This window comes from Eschrichtius robustus, chromosome 11 (genome assembly GCF_028021215.1).
Source record: "Eschrichtius robustus isolate mEscRob2 chromosome 11, mEscRob2.pri, whole genome shotgun sequence".
NCBI classification, from domain to species: Eukaryota; Metazoa; Chordata; class Mammalia; order Artiodactyla; family Eschrichtiidae; genus Eschrichtius; species Eschrichtius robustus.
The window spans coordinates 36,564,301-36,584,872 of record NC_090834.1 but is presented as its reverse complement, the minus strand read 5'-3'; the positions used below and the strand labels follow the sequence as shown (position 1 = coordinate 36,584,872).

The window sequence follows — 20,572 nt, the reverse complement described above, 5'->3', positions numbered from 1 at the left end:
ATTTTTGTCCTATTATTTATTTTAACACATCACGTTGCATTAGAGCTAATTGTCTACCTCCCACATTGCATTGTGAGTTTCTCAAAGGCACAATTTATCTCTTATCTTGTGACATGTGCAGATCAGATATGACAGATTTCATCTCTTGTACCAACTCCAGTCAACTGAAACACTGCATTGAGAAGAATCCATAGGTTGGGTCAAAGCTCAGCCATATTTTCTATGAGCAAAGGACAAGGACATAACTTCAAAGGTGCCAAGTGTTTTCAGTTTCCTGTTTAGACAAATTAGACACTCTAACAAATGATTGTTATATGAATGAATGAACAACTTTAACTGTGCATATGCTATGAGCTCTCATAAAATAAATGTATAGCTATTGTAAAATGTTATTATTCTAGAGCTTTCCTGGTGGTCAGACCATTACTAGCTGTTTACAAAGCACAAGCTAATGCATGGAGGAACAAAATTTTTTTCTAACTAGTTGTATCATCTTTATGTAACATCAATGGAGGTAATTTAAAAAGCATAAACAGTGAAAGACAGTAAGATTATTCTATTCCTAGACAATGGTGTAATTCACTCTTAGGGAAAAACATTGATTACTGCCATGATTGTTAACATCTTTTTACCTCTACCAGTGTTGCCTCATTGAGCCAACCTATGGACCAGGTGTTATTCAGATTATAGAATATTATTACTGAAGAGATTCCATGAAAAAATTGATTTGTCATACAAACACTAAGAATGATTTTCTCATAATATTAATGATGTGAGTTTAAGTACCACTCTTGCCTAGAATTCTCTTAAAGAAAACTGGTCTGCCATGGCACTTAAAAAACTGCCAACTTCAAAGTGAGGATGAGAGTCCCTCCATGGACCCTTCCAGCTCTAGGACTGTAAAGTTTAGACGGAGTCCCCATCTCCGTTCTTCGAAGCATAAGATGCTGTCTCCTTGTTTGTCACCAACATACCAAACAGACTGAAGCCGACAGAGGTGTATCAGTGAGCTTTGTGCTTGCACTGGAGATGTAAGAAAAAAGTAAAAAGAATATTTGGATGGAATAATGCATAAATATGCTAATGTCTGGACGGGTTCACAACAAATATTCAGTATAAAGCATAAAGTTAATCACCGTTTTTTAACACAAGCCTTAAGAAGATATAGTCTAACTATTCTTATTCTTTCATGCTAAAATGCATTGAGAGAAAATATCGCAAGTCAATGAAGAATAAAAGAGAAGGTAAAGACGTTAAGGTAGGAAAGGATAGGTGTTTTATAATTTATAAAGAGATGCATTTTTGCTTTGATATTTATTCCAAAGAACACCATTGCCTAGAATGTGCATACATGTTCCAGGAGATCAGTGTGGACTGGAGAGTTCAGTGGGGCAAACTTCATGGGTGTGCTGTGTGGTCACCCAGCGCCCAACACTGAGAAGGATCGTGTACTTGGTGTAAAGCTTGGCTGTCGGTCTTTTGAAATTCTGAATAATTTTTGGACACGGGGATTCATATTTTCGATTCGCACTGAGGCCCAAAAATGATGTAGCCAGTCCTTGTGGTCAGTTAAGCCTTTCTGAAAGAGATAAGACTTGAACAAGGCTTTAACGTGTGACACAGAATTTGGAGACTTTGGCAGTTCATTGGGGAACAACTTGAAGAAAGTTGCAGAGAGTATGTTTTCCACTAGAAGTGAGAGACGGGATAGGTTGCGTCCAGCCTCAAATGCTGAGTAAGCAGTTAGACCATCCTGTAGGCAACAGGTGAAGATAGCCAATGAAGATGTTTGAGATTGTAAGTAAAATCAGTTTTAAAAAAGGATTAACCTAGCAATGCCATGTCATATGGGTGAAGGTGAGACAAAGAGAGGGCATAACATAGAGGATATAAAGAGCTGGTTTGAAAGCTACTATTACAAACCTAGATTTAAGAGTCAATTCTCACAGAATGATTGCTAAAACTATATGAAGCACATGGAGGAGAAAACACTTCTCTCTGGACCTGGTCTGAGTACTGTGCCATCAGATAACACATCCATCTGTCTCCTTTACATCTCTTCCAAGCCTAGATACAGATGTAAGGGAAGCTACTCCACATTCTCATCCTGTAATTTCCCATCAAACCTGGATTAGACTAAGCACTCCTTAAGTGCAGAATCTGTAGCTGTATATCCAAAGCTTAGCATAGCACATAGAAATAAATATCTACTGAATGATTAGCGATAATTGCATAAACAATAAAAGAACTATGAGTCAAATATTCTCAGTAATCATTTAAGACAAACTTTGGCAACAGGTAGGATGTAGTTAAGAGTAAATTCAAGAAGCATAAGACTGATAAATTGCGTGACCTTATCTATTTCATGCCTCTTTTAGTTTAGAAGCACTAGATTAATATAGAAATGACAGTATACATACTTAGGGCCTATATCATTCCATTGAGGCTACAGTAACAGAACACCATAGTCTGGGTGGCTTATACACAGCAGAAATTTATTTCTCATAGTTTTGGAGGCTGAGAAGTCCAAGCTCAAGGCACTGGCAGGTTTGGTGTTTGGTGAGGGCCAGCCTCCTGATTGACAGATGGTCATCTTTTCACTGTGTCCTCACACAGCAGAAGGGGTGAGAGGGCTCTCTGAGGTCTCTTTTATAAAGTCACTAGTACCATTCATGAGGGCTTCACCCACGCTCATACTCTAGTTACTTCCCAAACATCCACCTTCATATACCATCACATTGGGGTTTAGGTTTCAATAGAGTAAGTCCCCTACATACGAACCTTCAAGTTGCGAACTTTTAAAGATGTGGACATGTGTTCACATGTCCAATCACATAAGTTAGTTCATGTGTCTGGCATACATTGTCACGTGTGTGCATCCTCTACAAGTGGCTGTGCTTTTGTGTACTTTACTGTACAGTACTGTATAGAGTGCAGTAGTACAGTATCTTTATTTCTTACCTGTTCACTCAATGCCAGCCACTATATGCCCACTGTTGCACTGTACTACTGTACTTTTCAAGGTACTACAGTACTGTAATATTAAAAATGTTTTCTTTATTTTTTGTGCTTGTTTTTTATGCATTATTTGTGTGAAAATATTATAAACCTATTATAAACCTATTTTATAAACCTATTACAGTACAGTACTATATAGCCAGTTGTGTTAGTTGGGTACTTAGATTAACTTTGTTGAACTTACGAGCAAATCAGACTAGCGAATGTACTCTCGAAATGGAACACATTTGTACATAGGGGACTTACTGTATATAAATCTGAGGGGACAAAACTATTCCATCTATAATGGAATCCTTTTGCCTTGGCCGTTTATGTTAATCTTAGATAAAGGAATACCCAGTTACCTTGCCACTAGGGAAAGGAGAGTCAATGTACATATGACCAGATAAGAGACATCTTTCAAGAATCAGGGCACAAACATGCCACCTAAGTCTGGCATCCACCGACAAGTTAAATATCACACCCCCTAATCCTGTATGCCAATTTGGGAAAAGAGGAACACTAATGTAATATACACAGCATTTTTTCATCCACTCAGTATTCTTCATATATTCAATATCGTCATCTGTAAAATTTAATTCATTGTATTAAAATTTAATTGTGATTTCTTGCTTTGAGTTGCTTCATAATTCCTAATCTTCATTTTAACCAAGGTAGCGGACTGATCCCATAAATTTGTGACTTTGTGTCTATAATACTAAACGATCCAGTTTGGATACCTAGCCATCCTGAGTTCATCAATGAGTCATCAACTAGTTTTTCCTCTTTAATCTATGTCCCTAAGAAAAACTCTTTCTGCATTTGTCTTAGTACTTAACAATACATTTTTAGAATATGTGCTTGATGTAAATACCAAGGTCCCAGTAATGGCATGGTAGAGCCATTTTTACCTACTTTTAATCTTCAATGCATTGTTGGATGCATTTAATATTTCATCATAATAGACATAAATGTCTGTCAAATAGCATTTTGTCTAGTATTTTCATCACTGGAAGCAACTAAAATTTCTATTTCAGATAATATATCCAATTATTTAAGCATGTGAGTTAATAACAGCGACTTTCTTAAAAAATATATTAAAACCCAGGTCATCATGAATGTAAATCCCATTATATAAAGGTCTAAGAAAAAAACAATTGTAAAAGGAAGAATAATGTATATGTGTATTACTTTCTTATCATGGTAGGCTACTTTAAGCAAATCATTCTCTGGGAAAAAGAAATATTGTTAGCAGAAAAGTATTTTAACTATCCAAGATTTTATGTCAATAACATTAATCATATCTAATAATCCATGTCTCATAGCTAATACCCAGTTTTTTATGTTAGAAGGTATTTTTTTAATTGCATCTCATAGAATTTACATTTTGTACTACTTTGCTTTATAGAGAGGAATGGTTTATGTGTCTCTATGGTGGGGACTGGGGATGCTAGAAGTGCCCTATGTGAGCCCGTTGAGAAAGTTATGTAAACCCTAAATAAGGACACAAAAACTGCTATACCTAGCAGGTTTCTGAGTAAGCCATTCAGCATGAATTCACTTCTTATGAGAACAGTCAAGTTATCTTGTTGTTTAGATAATTCATTCCCCAGGCTTTCTCAGAGTGCTTACTATGTGTACAGCATTCTGCTAATCCTGCTGAAAAAAATGCTTTACAAGTACTTTACCTTTCTGAAGCATTTCCTAAGAGTTCATGTATGAACATTGTTTCATTCGGTTTCCCTCAATACTCAGGAGAGAGACAGAGTAGCTATTATTATGCCAGTAAAGTGCCTTGCCCAGCGTCTCAGGGCTAGGAAGGTACTGAACTAAGTCTAGAATTCAGGTCTTCTTATTCTGAGTGCAGTAGTATTCCATGAGAGGGGGCGATAACACACATCTAAAATAAAGCTAGGCACTTACCAGAAAACTTACTATAGCTATGGAAAACATTGATATCCAGTTTGTTGAAGGAGTGAATACCAATTAAGGAAATATTCCTCTTGGCTAAGAATGCAATTATAGTGCCCTTTAACAGATAACATTTATCAAACATTTACTATGTGCCAGACACACTGCTATGGGCTTTACTTGCATTATCACATTGAAGCTATGAGAGAAGCTCTGAGCAATAGGGTAATTTTCCCAAGTTCAAAATTTAATAAGTGGCAGAGCAGGGGTTCACACGATTCTGTGTCATTCCAAAACCTCTATATATTCTTTCAGCACTCTTTTCTGCTGTCTACCTCCATAGTCTTTCCTATTTCCCTTCCTTATTTCTTTAAGAGAAAAAAGAGGGAGGGGAGGAGGTACTGTCAGGCATGAAGAAGGAAGGAAGCAAGCCATCCATGCATTCATTAGCTCACCCAACGACAATCGGCTGCCCTAATGCCCAGCTCAGCTCTGGGAATGCCCAGACGACCTTAGGCGTGACTTCCAAGAACGTCAAGTGCTAGTTCAGAGACATGAGCAGAGTGTTAATGAAGCAAAACTAAACAGTGGCAGAACTAATGAAGAAAGGCTTAACCAAGGAGGAGGCATTTGAGCTGTGTCTAAAAGTATCTTTCCAGGCAAAGAAGGGAGAATGAGCATCTGTAACAGAACAGGCAGAATTATGGGAAGTATTCCGGTATAAGAAGAAATGTGAGGTTAATGTCATAGAAGCACAGAATTCAGCATAGGAGGTGGAACCGTGCTCTGAGGAGACCTCTGCTGAAACAAGGAAATTGGACTTTATCCTCAAGGCAGCAAGAGTTAACAGGCACTTTGGACAGCAAAGTTAAATGTGCTTCCATTTTTAAGAAGTCTTAACTGGCAGTCTTATGTTGGATGAGCAGGACCCTTAGTCCAAGTGAAAGCCAATAAAACCTGGACTTGAGTGGAAGGATGACATTTCCTCTATTATTTCTGAGTCATAAATAAAAGTTACAGTAATCTAGCAACTGCTCTAATGAGCGTATGTGACCAAGAAATGTAAATGACTTAACAGTGTTGCCACTCCCACAGAGAGTGAACACACAGCCTCTTTCTTAAAAAGCCCTCATTTATTCATTCATTCAACAGATAGTTATTGAGCGCCCACTATGTAGCATGCCGTATGCTAGATGCACAATGCTTGGAGTGTTGTGTTAAGCACTGGTTGTGGGAAAGTTCTTTTGAAGCAACACGTAATGCAATTTGTTCATAAAGCCAAAGAAAGCAGCAAAGAAAAGGCAGTGTCAAACAAGTGTCAAAGAAAACAAGAAAAGAGAGAGTAACTCCTAAGAGAGAAAAAGTGAAAATGAGGTTTAAGCTTAAGAAAGCAAACATCTGCTGTAAGTAACCATTTCATTAAAACTGCACTAAACTGTGGAAGTTCTCTCTCAGGAACTGCACACTATGGGCTGAGATTAAGTGTAATGGGCTCCCACGTGAATTCTTCTCATTCCTTCTCTAGAAAGATCAGTAAATCTCCTGAAAGGGTAATTTAGGTTTAGTGTTCACAATTCATTCATTTTAATTTTAATCTTCCCTGTTTAGAATTGTAAAAATATAATGCAGATATAATCCAAAAGAGGAGGAATGGGCCCCAAATGAGACAATTTCAACTCCTCCAATAGTCTTGTCATTAATAGATATATAATAGGCTGTAGGCTTTTATTCTTGATGATGGTGATGGAGCTTCAGCCAGTTTCTAGAGCATTGCATGCTGTTAGTTGCAGGAACCAAGGAAAGGACAGCATAGAAAAGATAATCTATGTTCTACCCTTCTGAATTCCTTGGACCTTTATGTAATTTTCAATGAAGTCTCTTCTTAATCCCATTAAGTTTTCTTTCACTACAATTAAACAAAAAGGACAAAAATTTTAAGACTTTTGTCCAGGACAAAAAGAAGTCAATTATTTGGGAAGAAAAAGATCTGGAAAATAAGGCAATCAATTATTTAATCACAAGAATGTGATTTTATGAGATAATTTTGTCAAAAACGTGAGCCTGAAAAATGACTTATAATCATTACTTTTTCTGTTGTTAAACTACCACCAAACAGTTTGTGAAACTGGAAAACAAGCAGGTAAAAAAACAACAAAACAAACAAAAAACTCCAGTAACTAAGACTACAGTCTTTCAGAAGTGTTACTTCTGGAAATAATAAAGTCCTCTCTGATTTTCTGGGCATCTCCTTAGCTTTTCCATTAAACATAGGCCCTATTCTAGGCCCATGGTGTGCACATTGATTCTTGATTAATTTAACAGAGTACCCTACTAGGAGAGCATCTTAGAAATCCATGGGTAAAAGGAGATCTTCACATCTAGGATGGATCCATACTATGTAAATTGGTAAATATATTTAAGCTCATTTAGACAGTATTTTATTATGTAGATTTGAAACTGAGCCATGGCTTATGATGTTTACAGTTTGCTTTTGTTTCCCAAAGTGAAATCAAAGGTTTTTTTAAGGGTAATTTCCTTTTCAGATTTGAAAGAAGTGAGCACTTAGTCTAGTACAGATGAGAAAATGAAATTTGAGTAACAGTTTTATCTAAGGAAATTAGCAGTGGAGGATATTCATTGGACAAATATCACCTTCCTTGAAATTATTGTTATGACATTTTAATGCATTCTCACCAGGAAGCATTCCCTTGTAAATAACTGAACTAGACCATGTCTTAACAATTATTTCATGAGACAAAACGTCAATACCCTTAGAAGTTCCTATCATAAGACTAATGGGAAGGGAAAAAACAAACAAACCAGAAATGAAATACCAGAAAGAAATGGCTAAAACATAGTATACAGTTAATTGATTCATTTAAAGAAACACACATCTTTTGAGAGGTAAAAATTTCCAATGACTTCTCACCCTTTTACGAATGCTAAGAAAAAAAAAAAGAATCCAACAGATTTCCAGAAATTCCTCTCACTTTCATGATTTTTATATAGCCCATTAGTTTATTTCAAAATAAAGGTGAACAACTAGAGTCTTAAATACTCATTAGGACACTGCCCTATAAGGACAAATGCATCATTTTTTAAGATAATTCACCCATTCCATCAACAAATTAAAGATCTCTAATCTGGGGTGCTTCTCCATAGCTTGCATTAAACATTCTTTCGTGTGTCCAGCTACCGTTGGAGAGGAGTGTTGAGTTCTTTGAAGATGTCATTTCATGCTGCATGCGTATACTCTCATTCCAGTGAATTGTTTTTGATTGCAACATGGAAACTGAAGAGCATATTGGAGTTTCACTATGTTATTCTCCAAAAAGAATACCTCATGAGTTGTTGTAAATACCAGCTCTTCACACATTCATGAAAATGGAAATCTATGTTCTGTTAAAGTAAATGAAAGACAAGATTAAGTAATGAAAGGTTGTACCAGTCATACTAAAGTGTAGGATCATCACTGATCCCATGAACTGATACATCTAAAAGATAATCTCCCTGATACTTACTGATCTCCTTAACTGCAGTTGTTCTTCAACTGTGTTCTAATCATCATGCTTCCAACAAGGATCAGGTGTTTTGAGGCACCTTTGTGCTCTGTAATTGCATTGATTAACAGAGATTCAGGCTGACCCTACTCCTGATGGTGGTGGTTATGGAAGGACTAAATCTCTGTGAAGTGAAAACACATGGCTTTGGGACCAGCACTCTTGCATCTAAGCACTACTTCATTCTGTTGCCCACAGTGTACTTACGAAAGGAGCCATTCAATAAAGCCACACAAGATAATCTTTTGACTACTGTTGCCTCATAATTAATTTCCATGTGTTGTTATTCTTTTCAATACTGCTTTCTTGCCACAAAAATAATCCTGTCTCTGAATAGCAAAGCAACAATTTTTGCTCACTGATTATTTTTCCTGTACTTTTAAAGATATGAATTTGTTTGTGCATATTTAAATATTTTTAAAATATTGTAGCTGCTAACTTATTATATGCAATATTAAATGTTGAAACCCGTTATTAGCAATTGTTGAAAGCATAGCTTCCATGTGTTCCTTAAAGTAGGGCGTGTTTGATTTCTGAATTGTTGTCATATAAATCGTAAGGCCAAAAATGGGCCCTTTGACTGAATATGCAAAGTTCCCCTTAAACCACCTTGAACTAGGCAGATTTGCAACATTTTAAACTGGCACTTCATCCCTCTTTCAGCAAGCATCCTCTGCAGATTTAATGATCAGGAACATCCTTCTGATGCATGCTGGGAGATATGGCTGCAGGGTACAGACCACAGCAGACAGTGTGTCAGATGAGGCAGAACTTCTTGTTAGGGGTGAGTATGCTAATAGTGCAGTCTGAAGACATGATCACCATAAATTATCATACAAAGAAATTTAAATGCATGGACTTTGAGCACATCAGTACTGTGCCTTTTACTTTCGATTTTACAATATATGTCATTTTTGCTAAACCTTTTGCCTTTGAAAAGATTACATGGAAACTTGCTCCTTAGAAACAGACAAAACCTACAGAGCCAACTTCAGGTCCAAAACACCTTTAGTACTAAGTGGTTACTAGGTGTTTATCCAACTTAATGCCAAACAGAAATTTTCAACAGTTGAGTCACAAAGACACTTTGACACTACAGAGACAACAATTTTTTTTCTATGTATGTGTTTTTCAAATGCAAAGCCAGTGGAACCCCCAGGCACTTTTTTTCCTCCACTAACTTCTAAATTCTACTTCCTGAAACAGGAAAACTGCATGCCTAATATGGTGGCATTTGCGACTGTTGACAGGGATTTTTTAAAAGTCTGGAAATGTCAACACAGTCTTTCTGTGCAGAAATGACAGTTAAGTGGTTTCCAACCATGAACCAGGCTGCCAGATTCTGCGACCCTATAAAGCTACACCTTATTTGAATTAAGTAAATGACTACAGCACTAATTTCTTTTAGCACATTATTCCCCAGTATGGGAAATGCAGCTCTTAGCATGTAATATTTTCCCTTTTTTTCTTTTTCTTTCTTTCTTTCTTTTTCTTTCTTTCTTTCTTTTCTTTCTTCCTTCCTTTCTTTCTTTCTTCTTTCTTTCTTTCTTTCTTTCTTTCTTTCTTTCTTTCTTTCTTTCTTTCTTTCTTTCTTTCTTTCTTTCTTTCTTTCTTTCTTTCTTTCTTCCTTCCTTCTTCCCTTCCTTCCTTTCTCTCTTTCTTTCTCTTCTTCCTTCCTTTCTTTCTGCTCTCTTTCCCTTTTCTTTTTTCCTTCTTTCTTTCTTTCTTTTAGCTTTTCTATGGAGCAAAATTATACCTGCAGAAAAATTTTAAAATCATGGGTGTACAGGTATACAACTCAAAGAAAAAACATCACAAAGTGATGAAATTACTTTACACCATTACACCATGAAATTACCATTTAAGAGAACTAGAACATTACCAGAATCTCACCTCTCCCTTTTCAATCCTAAACAATGACATTTTGACTGGTGTGAATACTGCATGCTAAGACCCCTTGCATGATCTCTGCAAAGAAAACTTTCACAATCTATAGCAAAAACTTATATCTTAGATTAACTTGTCTTATCCACTTGGAGTGTTTTCCAATCATAATTTTTTAAGAATTCATTAATATTATAAAAATCTTGAGCAGGAAATATAAGGTCTATGTAAGCTTCATCATCTCTGTTTTAGTTGTGTGTGTCATCCAAGGTTTATTGATTTTGGGCAGTACATCCACCATTGGCTCAAGTAAAATGTTGTTTTGAAACAAGTGTGTATCTGGATGAGTGGCAGCTTGTTCATGTTTTTGTACATGATGGTTCTGTTCAGAAGGTTATTTGAACTCTTCTCCAAATTTATAACAAGAATGTGTATCTGTATTACTCTATTATAAAACATCAACTTTTTAAAGTGCTCATCCTCTCATGATATTTCATTTAGCTAAAAATTTCCCTTTATACCTTTAAAAGTTACAAGGCTTAAGGAAAAGCAAACCCCACACTGCAGTCAAATTTACAGAAAATTGCTTTCTTCTCTCACTACAGTTTGTTTCAGATTATGCGTATTTATTGTGTAGCACTTGCCTAGTAATTTAGAATGATGCTGCTAAAACTGGAGCTTTCTAAATGAATAACACAATTTAGAGGTTGATAACAAGAAACCAGGTATTTTTACAGGACCGTGAGGGGCATGTTTAAATGGCAAAGTAACATTCTGCTTTGTAAGTAAAATTAAATTCAACAGGGTTTAGAACATAATTCAGGCTTGGCTTTTTTGCGTTCTGCTCTTTTAGCCTTTGGATTTATGCCTAGGAGATGATAAAATGCAGAAATTTGGAATTATACTCAATAGCAATTTCAAACAGGTTGCTATTGTCTGAATATGCATGTAACATGCAGCTCAAGCTTTCCTTTGAAGTGAGTTGCTTCGTCACCAACTTTCTATTATATATTTGTATTATTTTTCTAAAATTAATAAAAATAGCTTGCCTCTTCTGCCTGGTTGGTTTTAGGCAGATTTAAACACTGAACTAAAGGTTCTGGTTCTTCTTTTTATTTTTACAATTATTTTTTGTAAGTTAATGGTTCCTGGTAATTGAAGGAACTTGGATGCTTGAATATTGCTGCTTTTAAGGTTGGCTTGTGAAATGAAACTCAAAATAGTTTTACCCTGCATTCTTCTTTCTCCCACTCCTCCATTCGTTGGTTTGTAAACTTGGGGCATTCTAATAGTACAGGCCACAGGACCAAAGCTGAGAGTTCTAGATGAAGTTTTTTCAATGATGGCTACAATTTCAGCAGCAGAATCCTTAAAGCCTTCAAGCGTGCCATAATAATGGGAGCAGTACAGACAATTTCACCGTACTTCTTATAGGATACCTTCATTGGATTGCCCCAGCAGTTCACTTTGCTCAATCTTGAGAATGAGGAACATTCTTAGGTGGCAAGGAATATGTTTTTGTAACTTTGTAATTCTATTTCAGTGGAGATTTAGGGGACTAAAAATCTATATTCTCCTAGATCAGTCTAGGAGATCATCTTTCCCATTAGAGATAGTCTATGAAATTCTTTTGGGCATCTCACAAAATCCTACAATTCTTCACCTGGCCCCATAAGCACAGTAAATTGGAGCTCAGGTGTGTGGTCCTAAGACCTCATCATTGCCTGTTTAGAATCTGAGCGTCCCTGACTAGTGATGTTCCCTGCTTCTCTTCCCACTCACTGCTTTAAAGCTATCTTTACCCCAAATGCTTGTTTCCACTTTTGCTTTATTTTGCTTGTGAATGTCAGTGCTATTATTCACATCTATCCCACCATTATTATCATCCTCCAAAAATTGAATTTTCCCGTAAATAATCATCTGAAGCATAAAATTGCTTGCTTTCACATATTTAATATTCAGTGAACCAGCCTCATAACATCACCATGCATAATTTGTAGAACCATAATAGAAGTAATGAATATGTTAAAATAAGTTATTTTGCTGGAATATAAAAAGAAATTAAAGCCACACCTGGACATCTGTGCACCATTTAAGTCACTTATTCAAGTGTGATGTAGCAACAAGAAAGAAAGTAAGTCTAGACAATGTTATAGGGAACCTCTTTAAAGATGGATAAACCTGTATTATATTATCCAAGGTAAAGGAGATAGATCATTAAGAGATAACCTCACTGAGGGGGATACATAATTTGTAAAGAACCGATACTCCCAAACAATATGAGAGGTAGGTGATCAAACACAACATAAAACACTCCAGAGAAAGGAGTGTTAGTTTTTTGTTATTTTATTTTATTTTACAAAACTGAATGTAAGAAATCTGTTTCCCAAAGAGAACATAAGGGTAAGAAACTATCATCGTTTAAAGAATAAAATGTGTTTAGCTAATCTAATTGGGAACCAGAGCCTGAGCTCTGTCTATTCTGCCTAGAGGCAGAGGAAACAATAAAAAATCCACTTCTTCATGCAAATTTTTATTCATACTACTCTGTTTATTAATGCAAAACTGTAGATCAAGAAACTCTTGGTATAGTCAAAGAAGAATCAATAATCTCTTGGTTCCTTCTGAACACACAACCTATATACCCTCCTTTCCCCAAACTTGGACAGCAAATTTTATTTCCTGAATTACAAGATGAATCTGATGTGTATTAAACTGAATTTGAGAAGAAAGAATCCACATCAGGACACAACTTGTTGAGAAAAATCTAACTGCTTTTAACTATTCATACCTCCTTCCACCCATCACTTCTGATTCAACCTGGCGTTCAAACTGTATTTCAGTCTTACCTGCTTTAAACTTTTCATCAGTTCAATTCTATTTATTCTTTCCAATAAATTTTTTTCTTTGAATATTTTACCTTTAGTCTCTCCTGATCCACCTAGTCACTTTTTATTGCAAACCTGAGATTATTTTTTTTTATAAATTTATTTACTTTTTATTTATTTTATTTTTGGCTCCACTGGGTCTTTGTTGCTGCTCGCGGGCTTTGTCTAGTTGCGGAGAGCAGGGACTACTCTTCTTTGTTGTGTGCTGGCTTCTCATCACGGTGGCTTCTCTTGTTGCGGAGCACGGGCTCTAGAAAGCAGGCTCGGTAGTTGTGACACAGGGGCTTAGTTGCTCCTCGGCATGTGGGATCTTCCTGGACCTGGGCTCGAACCCGTGTCCCCTGCATTGGCAGGCAGATTCTTAACCACTGCGCCACCAGGGAAGCCCCACAAACCTGAAACTATTAAAAGTTTGACTGTTCTGTCAATTAAATAAGTCAACAGGTATTTGTTGATAATTTGCTCTTCATTTATTCACTCACCCATTCATCCAGCACCTTCTCTGTATCAAGCCCTGAGCCGGGCACTTGGAATAGAAAGATGAAGATGCCAAGGTCTCAGCCCTCTGTGTGGCTCTATGTCCACTTGTCCACTAGTATGAGAAGCATCTTTGGGAATGGGGTGAGAAACACCAAAGAATAAAGCTCCCTGGATAACCTACATCATTTAGGGGAAATAATGAAATAAAGGCATAGGCATAACTATAGCACTGGCTTCATAAATTGTTGGGCCCAGTGCCAAATGAAAATGCAGAGCCCCCCGTTCAAAGCTTGATAAGAATTTCAAGGCAGTGACAGCAGAACATTAATCCAAGTATAGGGACCTTCTAAGGAAAGGACCTTGTGTGACTGCACAAGTAGCACACCCATGAAGCCAGCCTGGCATAGCTATTAAATTATGTATAAATCTACAGGAAAAAAAAGGACTTTAGCAAAGAGGAAGATCAGTTATAACAATGTTGTCTCACTCTGCTTACTCATCTATAAGATTAACATATTAAAGACTCCTCAGAGGTTTCACCAGCTTTTTACACAAAAGATCATTTTTTATTATTCTGCTTCAAGAGTCACATTTTGAAAGATTTTGTTTATCATGTTGAAGTAATCATTAATTCATATTTCTATTTTAATTTTCACCAAACTCTTTTATCATGAGGTAGCCAGTGTTAACATAATAGGTGATTTAACTCCAGCCAAGAGCAAAAGAGACTTTACATTTTAGCTAGTTGTGAACTGTTATCTGTTTTGTTTTGTTTTGTTTTCAAATACTTGAAAAAAAATGAAATATACCAGTTACCATCGAATGGAACCCAATTTGGAACCTTTGATTAAATACTCTTCAAATTTTCTCCAAGCTATAATTTTCAGTGATTCTCACCAGCGAGAGAGGAAAATTTGAGAATTTTCTGCCTTTTGCCCTTGGAAAGATGCAAGTGCGTACTATCACTTTTCCACATACAAAGGGAAACTCAAGTTCAGTGAAAACCTTGAACATATTCCTAATACATTTAGATTTGAGAATTGAGCAGTATTAATGTGCTCTATCTTTATATCTCTCAAAGCGCTACCCTTATGAACCATTGATATAAATGTCTATCTTTAGCATCTGATCACTTCTAAATTTTCAAGCTTTAAAATGCACGTGTTTAGCACAATTATCTTTTAGAAGATAGAGTTTGCACAGTTTTTCTTTTCCACCATTGATCTAATATGAAAAGACAGGCTTGGAGATTCCACAAGACTTTGGTGGAGTAATGTCTTGAACTCAAAAGAGTCTCCAGTGAAAAAGAAAAAGAGCCATAAATCACAAAAAACAAAGCTGGGTTTGACGATATGCTGGTATTTGAGGCTCAAAAGGGCAATAACAAATGTCTTCGGTGTAATTTTAATGTAATGAATATTAATAGTAAACAAATTTGCAAATCATTTATGTTTTAGAGCAGAATTGAAATTATTCAGTTAATATATTTGCTTTTCCAATATTTAAAAAATCTTTAAAATGGAGTTATAAAATGTCCTTGCCTAGAAGAAAATCTAATCTCATTCATGCAATGTCTTATTGGAATATCCTGCATCACTGTGGAAATTTTAGTTCACTACTATCACTAGTATTGGGTAAGACTTTTAAAATAACTTATACCAATCACTTGCTTTTCTAACTTAGACATTTTCTACATTAACTAGTTTGATTGACACCTGTAACATTTCTTTTAGACACTGAATAGCAGTTTAGTTTCTTTTCTCTTGTATTTTTCATATGTTTGTTTGCTAATCTGTGGAACTCTTTAATAACTGACTAAAAAGTAACATTTTTGGTCAATCATTTGGATTTTCTGCACCACATTTAGTTTGGTTCACTGAAGTGGTAGTTGACTTAAGTGACTTGACTCAAATGACTAAATGATTGAAACAGTTATATATAAAATACACAAATGAATTGTCATTGCATACAGACAACCAATTGATGGACAGTAAATTTCTTGTATTTAACCACTCAACAAATATTGAGTGCCTACTGGAAGCCAAGTTCTCTTTTAGACACTGATATTTCCATCAATTGACATAGACTTTCTGGGGAGCATTTTGTTATTTTGAAACAAGTACACTGATTTCACTTTTCCATTTTTAGAAAAATCTAATCAACTGGATTTCACATCATACATATTTTTGCATCACAAATTGTATGTACATTTCATTATGTATTTTGTTCCACAGACCTAACCTGTTTTTCTTACATATCCATCCTAATATAAAAATGACATTTAGTATTACTTCACATTTATGTAAACTTGCTGAAATAAGTTCTTGGTGTGGGGGGTTATGTCTTAAATGCTGATTTCATTCATTGTTTAGTTAGTACCTACTATATGTCAGGACAGTTCTAGTGTGCAAGAGGGAGAAGTGGTGAGATGGGATTGGGTATAAGTGCTTTCTGATGCCCTGGGAAAGAACATAACTTTTATGCCACAGGTTATGGATATCCATCAAAGGGCCAAAGCAGGAAAGGCACATGGTTTGATATGCACTTTAAGAGGATCATTCTGACAAATGTAGAAGACGTTTTAGAGGACCGTGAGACCAAATGGGAGACCACAGCAAAAATCCTGACAAGAAACAAGAAGCGTATGAAAAAAGGCAATGGTAACTGAGATGGAAAGGAAAGCACATGTTCAAAAGATAGGAGGGAGACAGAAGCTACAGATCTTTGTGGCTCACTGGCTATGGAAAATGAGAAAGAGGAGGCAAGGATGAATGCCAGTGGTTATGCTTAACTGAGTGGTCAGTGGGAGGGAAGACACATTCTGGTTAGACCAAGACAGTTCCAAGTTATACTTGGAGTGCCAGCGTAATTATTAATGAAGTCCCTTCTCTCAAAACTGTCCTGGTTTAGTTGATATATTATGTGGCCATCCTAATGAAGAATGATCATGCTTTTCATGTAATCTGGAAGATAAGTAGATAAGTGAATTGGGGGTAAAGCAAGAGCATTTAAAATAAGGTTCTCCAGAGAGAAATACCCAGTAGGCAAATAGATTTGTGGCTATGGAGCTCAGGAGAGAAAATGTGTGAGTTGAGATGCAGATTTGAGCATGAGCAGATGAAAATGAAATTGGAGAGACAGCATGTGAAGAATGAGAAGAGGAAGAAGCTCAGGATAGAAGCTTCAGAAACACTTATGTTGAAGATAAGGAGGAAGCTACAAAGAAGATTGGGGAGTAGCTGACAGACACAGAGCAACTAAGAGGAAAGTCAAAGAAACCAAGTCTTAGGGACAAGAAAAGGGAATTTCAGGAAGGAGAAAATAGGCAACAGTGTCAAATGCAAGTAAATAGAGAACAAATAGATACCATTGGTTTGAGCAATTTAAAATACACTGATGACTTTGGCAAGGACAAATTCAATGGAATGATGGGTGTAATAACCAAATCACAGTAGGTGGAGAGAGGCAAGTGATAATACATGAAAGGCAGTGCAGTATCTTAAGGAAAGCATGGGATTTGAAGTCAGACAGATTGTTTCACATCCCCACAAGGTCTTACTAGTTGTGTGACTTTGGGCAAGTTGCTTAACTCTTGCTCACCCTTCACTCATTCATTCAATACTTATTCATCAAACATTTATAGAGCACATATTATGTGGCACTGTGTTAAGAACCAGCTAACCATGAGCAACTGATGTCTCCAACATGAAGGAACACCTTACAATATAATACAAGGAGTACTATTACAGGTATATAAACAGCACATTTTGCTTTCTGATCATAAGCTCCATTAATAATAATAAAAACAGCTAACATTTGTTAAGTTTTTCCTATATACCAGGCACTGTGCTAAAGTCTCTCTATGAATTATTTCACTCAATACACTTAGAATTTCCTATAAAAACAATATGAGAGGGATACTATTTTTAGTTCCAATATGCAGATAAGAAAATTAAGGATCAGAGAGGTTTAGGACTTGTCAAATGTCATCTTAATAAGTGGAAGAATAGTGAGCAGAGTCCAGGGAGACTGACTTCAAAGCAAGCATTTTAAATTACTCTACTGCCTTCCACCAACAATTGCCAGATTGTTTCAGTGTTATTCATCACTGTATCCCCTGGTCATACTTAGTTCCTGACACATTATAGGTCTTGAAAAGTATTAATAAATATTTGTGGAAGGAAGTTGGGAAGAAATGAAAAGGAAGGGAAGGGCAGGGAAGAGAGGAAAGAAGGGAGGAAAGGAAGAAAGAAGGTTGGAAAGGAGGAAGGAGGGAAGGAAGAAAGGAAGGAAGGAAAAGGAAGGAAGGAAGGAGAAAGAAATAAGGAAAGGAAGAAAGAGAAAAAGACAAAAAGAAAAGAGTCCTGTGAGAAATAAGGGAATGGAGTAAGAAGCTCTGCCTAGAAGTCACAGAATTTTTATCAAGGATATGATATATGGGCAGGATTAAAGGACATGTAGTCATTTGCTAAGCCAAAAAGAGAAGAGAAGTTACGCTATATCAGCTTGGGAATACAACACATTTTCACTCTCATCTGCCTCTAAGGATAGGCCTCACATTCTCTAATCCTCTAAAGTACCTAATCTTGGACCACATGACCAGAAGACTCAGCATCATTGATCACCCCTATCTTATACCTTGGCCTAAATGACCTCTAACCCTACTGACAAGTCTGAATGTCTTCTGACCCCTACGTCTTGCCAATCATATAAAATATCAAACTCTAATAACCATTATCTCAGGACATCTTGTGGGGCTTCTTATTCAAACACTCTAGGTTTTGATAGAAAAAAATCACTTCTGGAAAAAATACCCTCAGGAATATTAAGCATCAATAAATAATAGACCTCTTTCTGCATGATCTGTCCTCATTGTCTTATTTTAAACTTTCTTACAATTGCTCCAATTATGAGGTAAGGAAAAAACTGCCAGTTGCTTTAAAAAGTGCCTAGCCTTCCATATAATCGCTGCTGCTATTCTTTCAAAGCTTTGATATTCATTGTTTCTCATCTACTTATGGGTGAATTATGCCAAGAGTCATGAAAACAAAACAACACAAAACAAAAAAAATGGTCTTTGATGTTCAAAAGAGTGTCCTTAAAGTCACCAATATTACTTAGGTAAAATATTGGAAGTACATTTTATCTGTCTGTTCATTTCTTTTTTTGAATTGTTTGGAAATATCATCCTACTTACTTTTCATATACTTCATATAGACACAGCCTAAACCCACCACCAGTCCTTTCTAAAACCTGACCTTTTTATTTTCCTGAATATATTGTTTTCTGTGACTGTTACCTATATTGTTTTAGCATGTCTTTAGAGTATTGGGTAGTAATTTGCTTTCATATGAAGCCCTGAATACATAGTTCTGTAGGGTATATACATACTACATGGCCCTTTTTTGTTAACATCTTTAATTGAGTATAATTGCTTTACAATGGTGTGTTAGTTTTTGCTTTATAACAAAGTGAATCAGCTATACATATACATATATCCCCATATCTCCTCCCTCTTGCGTCTCCCTCCCACCCTCCTTATCCCACCCCTCTAGGTGGTCACAAAGCACCAAACTGATCTCCCTGTGCTATGCGGCTGCTTCCCACTAGGTATCTATTTTACATTTGGTAGTGTATATATGTCCATGACACTCTCTCACTTCATCCCAGATTACCTTTCCCCCTCCCCGTGTCCTCAAGTCCGTTCTCTACGTCTGCGTCTTTATTTCTGTCCTGCATGGCCCTTTTTTGATAACCCAAATGTGGAACCCAAGTTCCAAGCAAAAGTTCTGCCGAATATCAACCCAATGACTGGTCACATCTCCAAGGAAGACAATAGAAAATTGGTAAGTTCACTTTAGTTTCTATCCCAAAATCTTGTTTTATTTCCACCTATATCAATACTCAATTCTTAATTATTTTCTTGATTTTATGTAACACAATACAACATGTAGCCTGGACTCTGAATGATTCTTCATTAGTCAACACAAAATCCGTAAAGATTGAACAGAGGGCTAACATCGATTGGAAGAAACTTTTACTGCATATTGGATTTTGTCCTCCCAAACACCTGGCAAGGTAATGTCTCCATTTCACTCCTCCTTAATTTGGAATTACAAAGGCAATTAGCTCTGTAATGAGTTAGAGCAAGTGAGGTGAAAGAGTAGGGAAAAAACTGAACACTAGATGATGTCTGTTAATGCCAAGAAAAAAAAAATCACTCATTCTTGATAAACATCTTTCAAATACATGTCTCTCTTTTGTATTTTTTAAAACTAAAGTGTGTAAAACATGTTGCTTAATATGTATGGAGAAAATCTAATTTGATACATTATGTATAAAGATTGGCAGTCATGAGCACATGGGTCTCTACGTTATTGACTGAGTATATCAGTAAATTTTGCCTTCAGAAATTTGCGAATTATTGCTGCAGTATCTAAAAACTGAGACGGAAAGGGAAAAAAAACAGTTCCTACTTTTATTAAAAAAACAGCTAAAATAGAGAATTAAAACATTAAAATAGAGAATTACTTCTGCAAGAGTCAACGTGGGCAAGTATTGAAAAGCTGAGATATAAAAGTGACAGCTGCAAGGTTAATTATTGCTGTGAGAAAATAAAACTGCATACATTCAAAATGTGCAAAAAGTAGTGGGGAAAGATCTGCTCTACTTGTGCTGCATTTGGAAAAGCAAGATCTTTGGGCAACTGGTGCACTTAGCACTGGACTAGTTTATAGCTGGTGCTCAGTAAATGTTAGCTGAATCTCAATAGTCCAACTTAAAAATGACTCGAGTTGTTTACACTGGCTGTGATAGGAGCCAGGTAACCCAGCCCATACAATGTAGCATCAC

The 20,572-nt window shown here is 36.2% G+C and overlaps 1 protein-coding gene across 1 annotated transcript in view; it reads left to right on the top strand.

The window, feature by feature from the left end:
- CNTN5 (contactin 5) overlaps positions 1-20,572 on the top strand; it is a 1,372,019-nt gene that overhangs the window by 1,221,850 nt on the left and 129,597 nt on the right. The window contains exon 16 of the mRNA XM_068554615.1: positions 9,132-9,252. Coding sequence (XP_068410716.1) covers positions 9,132-9,252 — 121 coding nt within the window. The remainder of the gene's footprint in view (positions 1-9,131; positions 9,253-20,572) is intronic.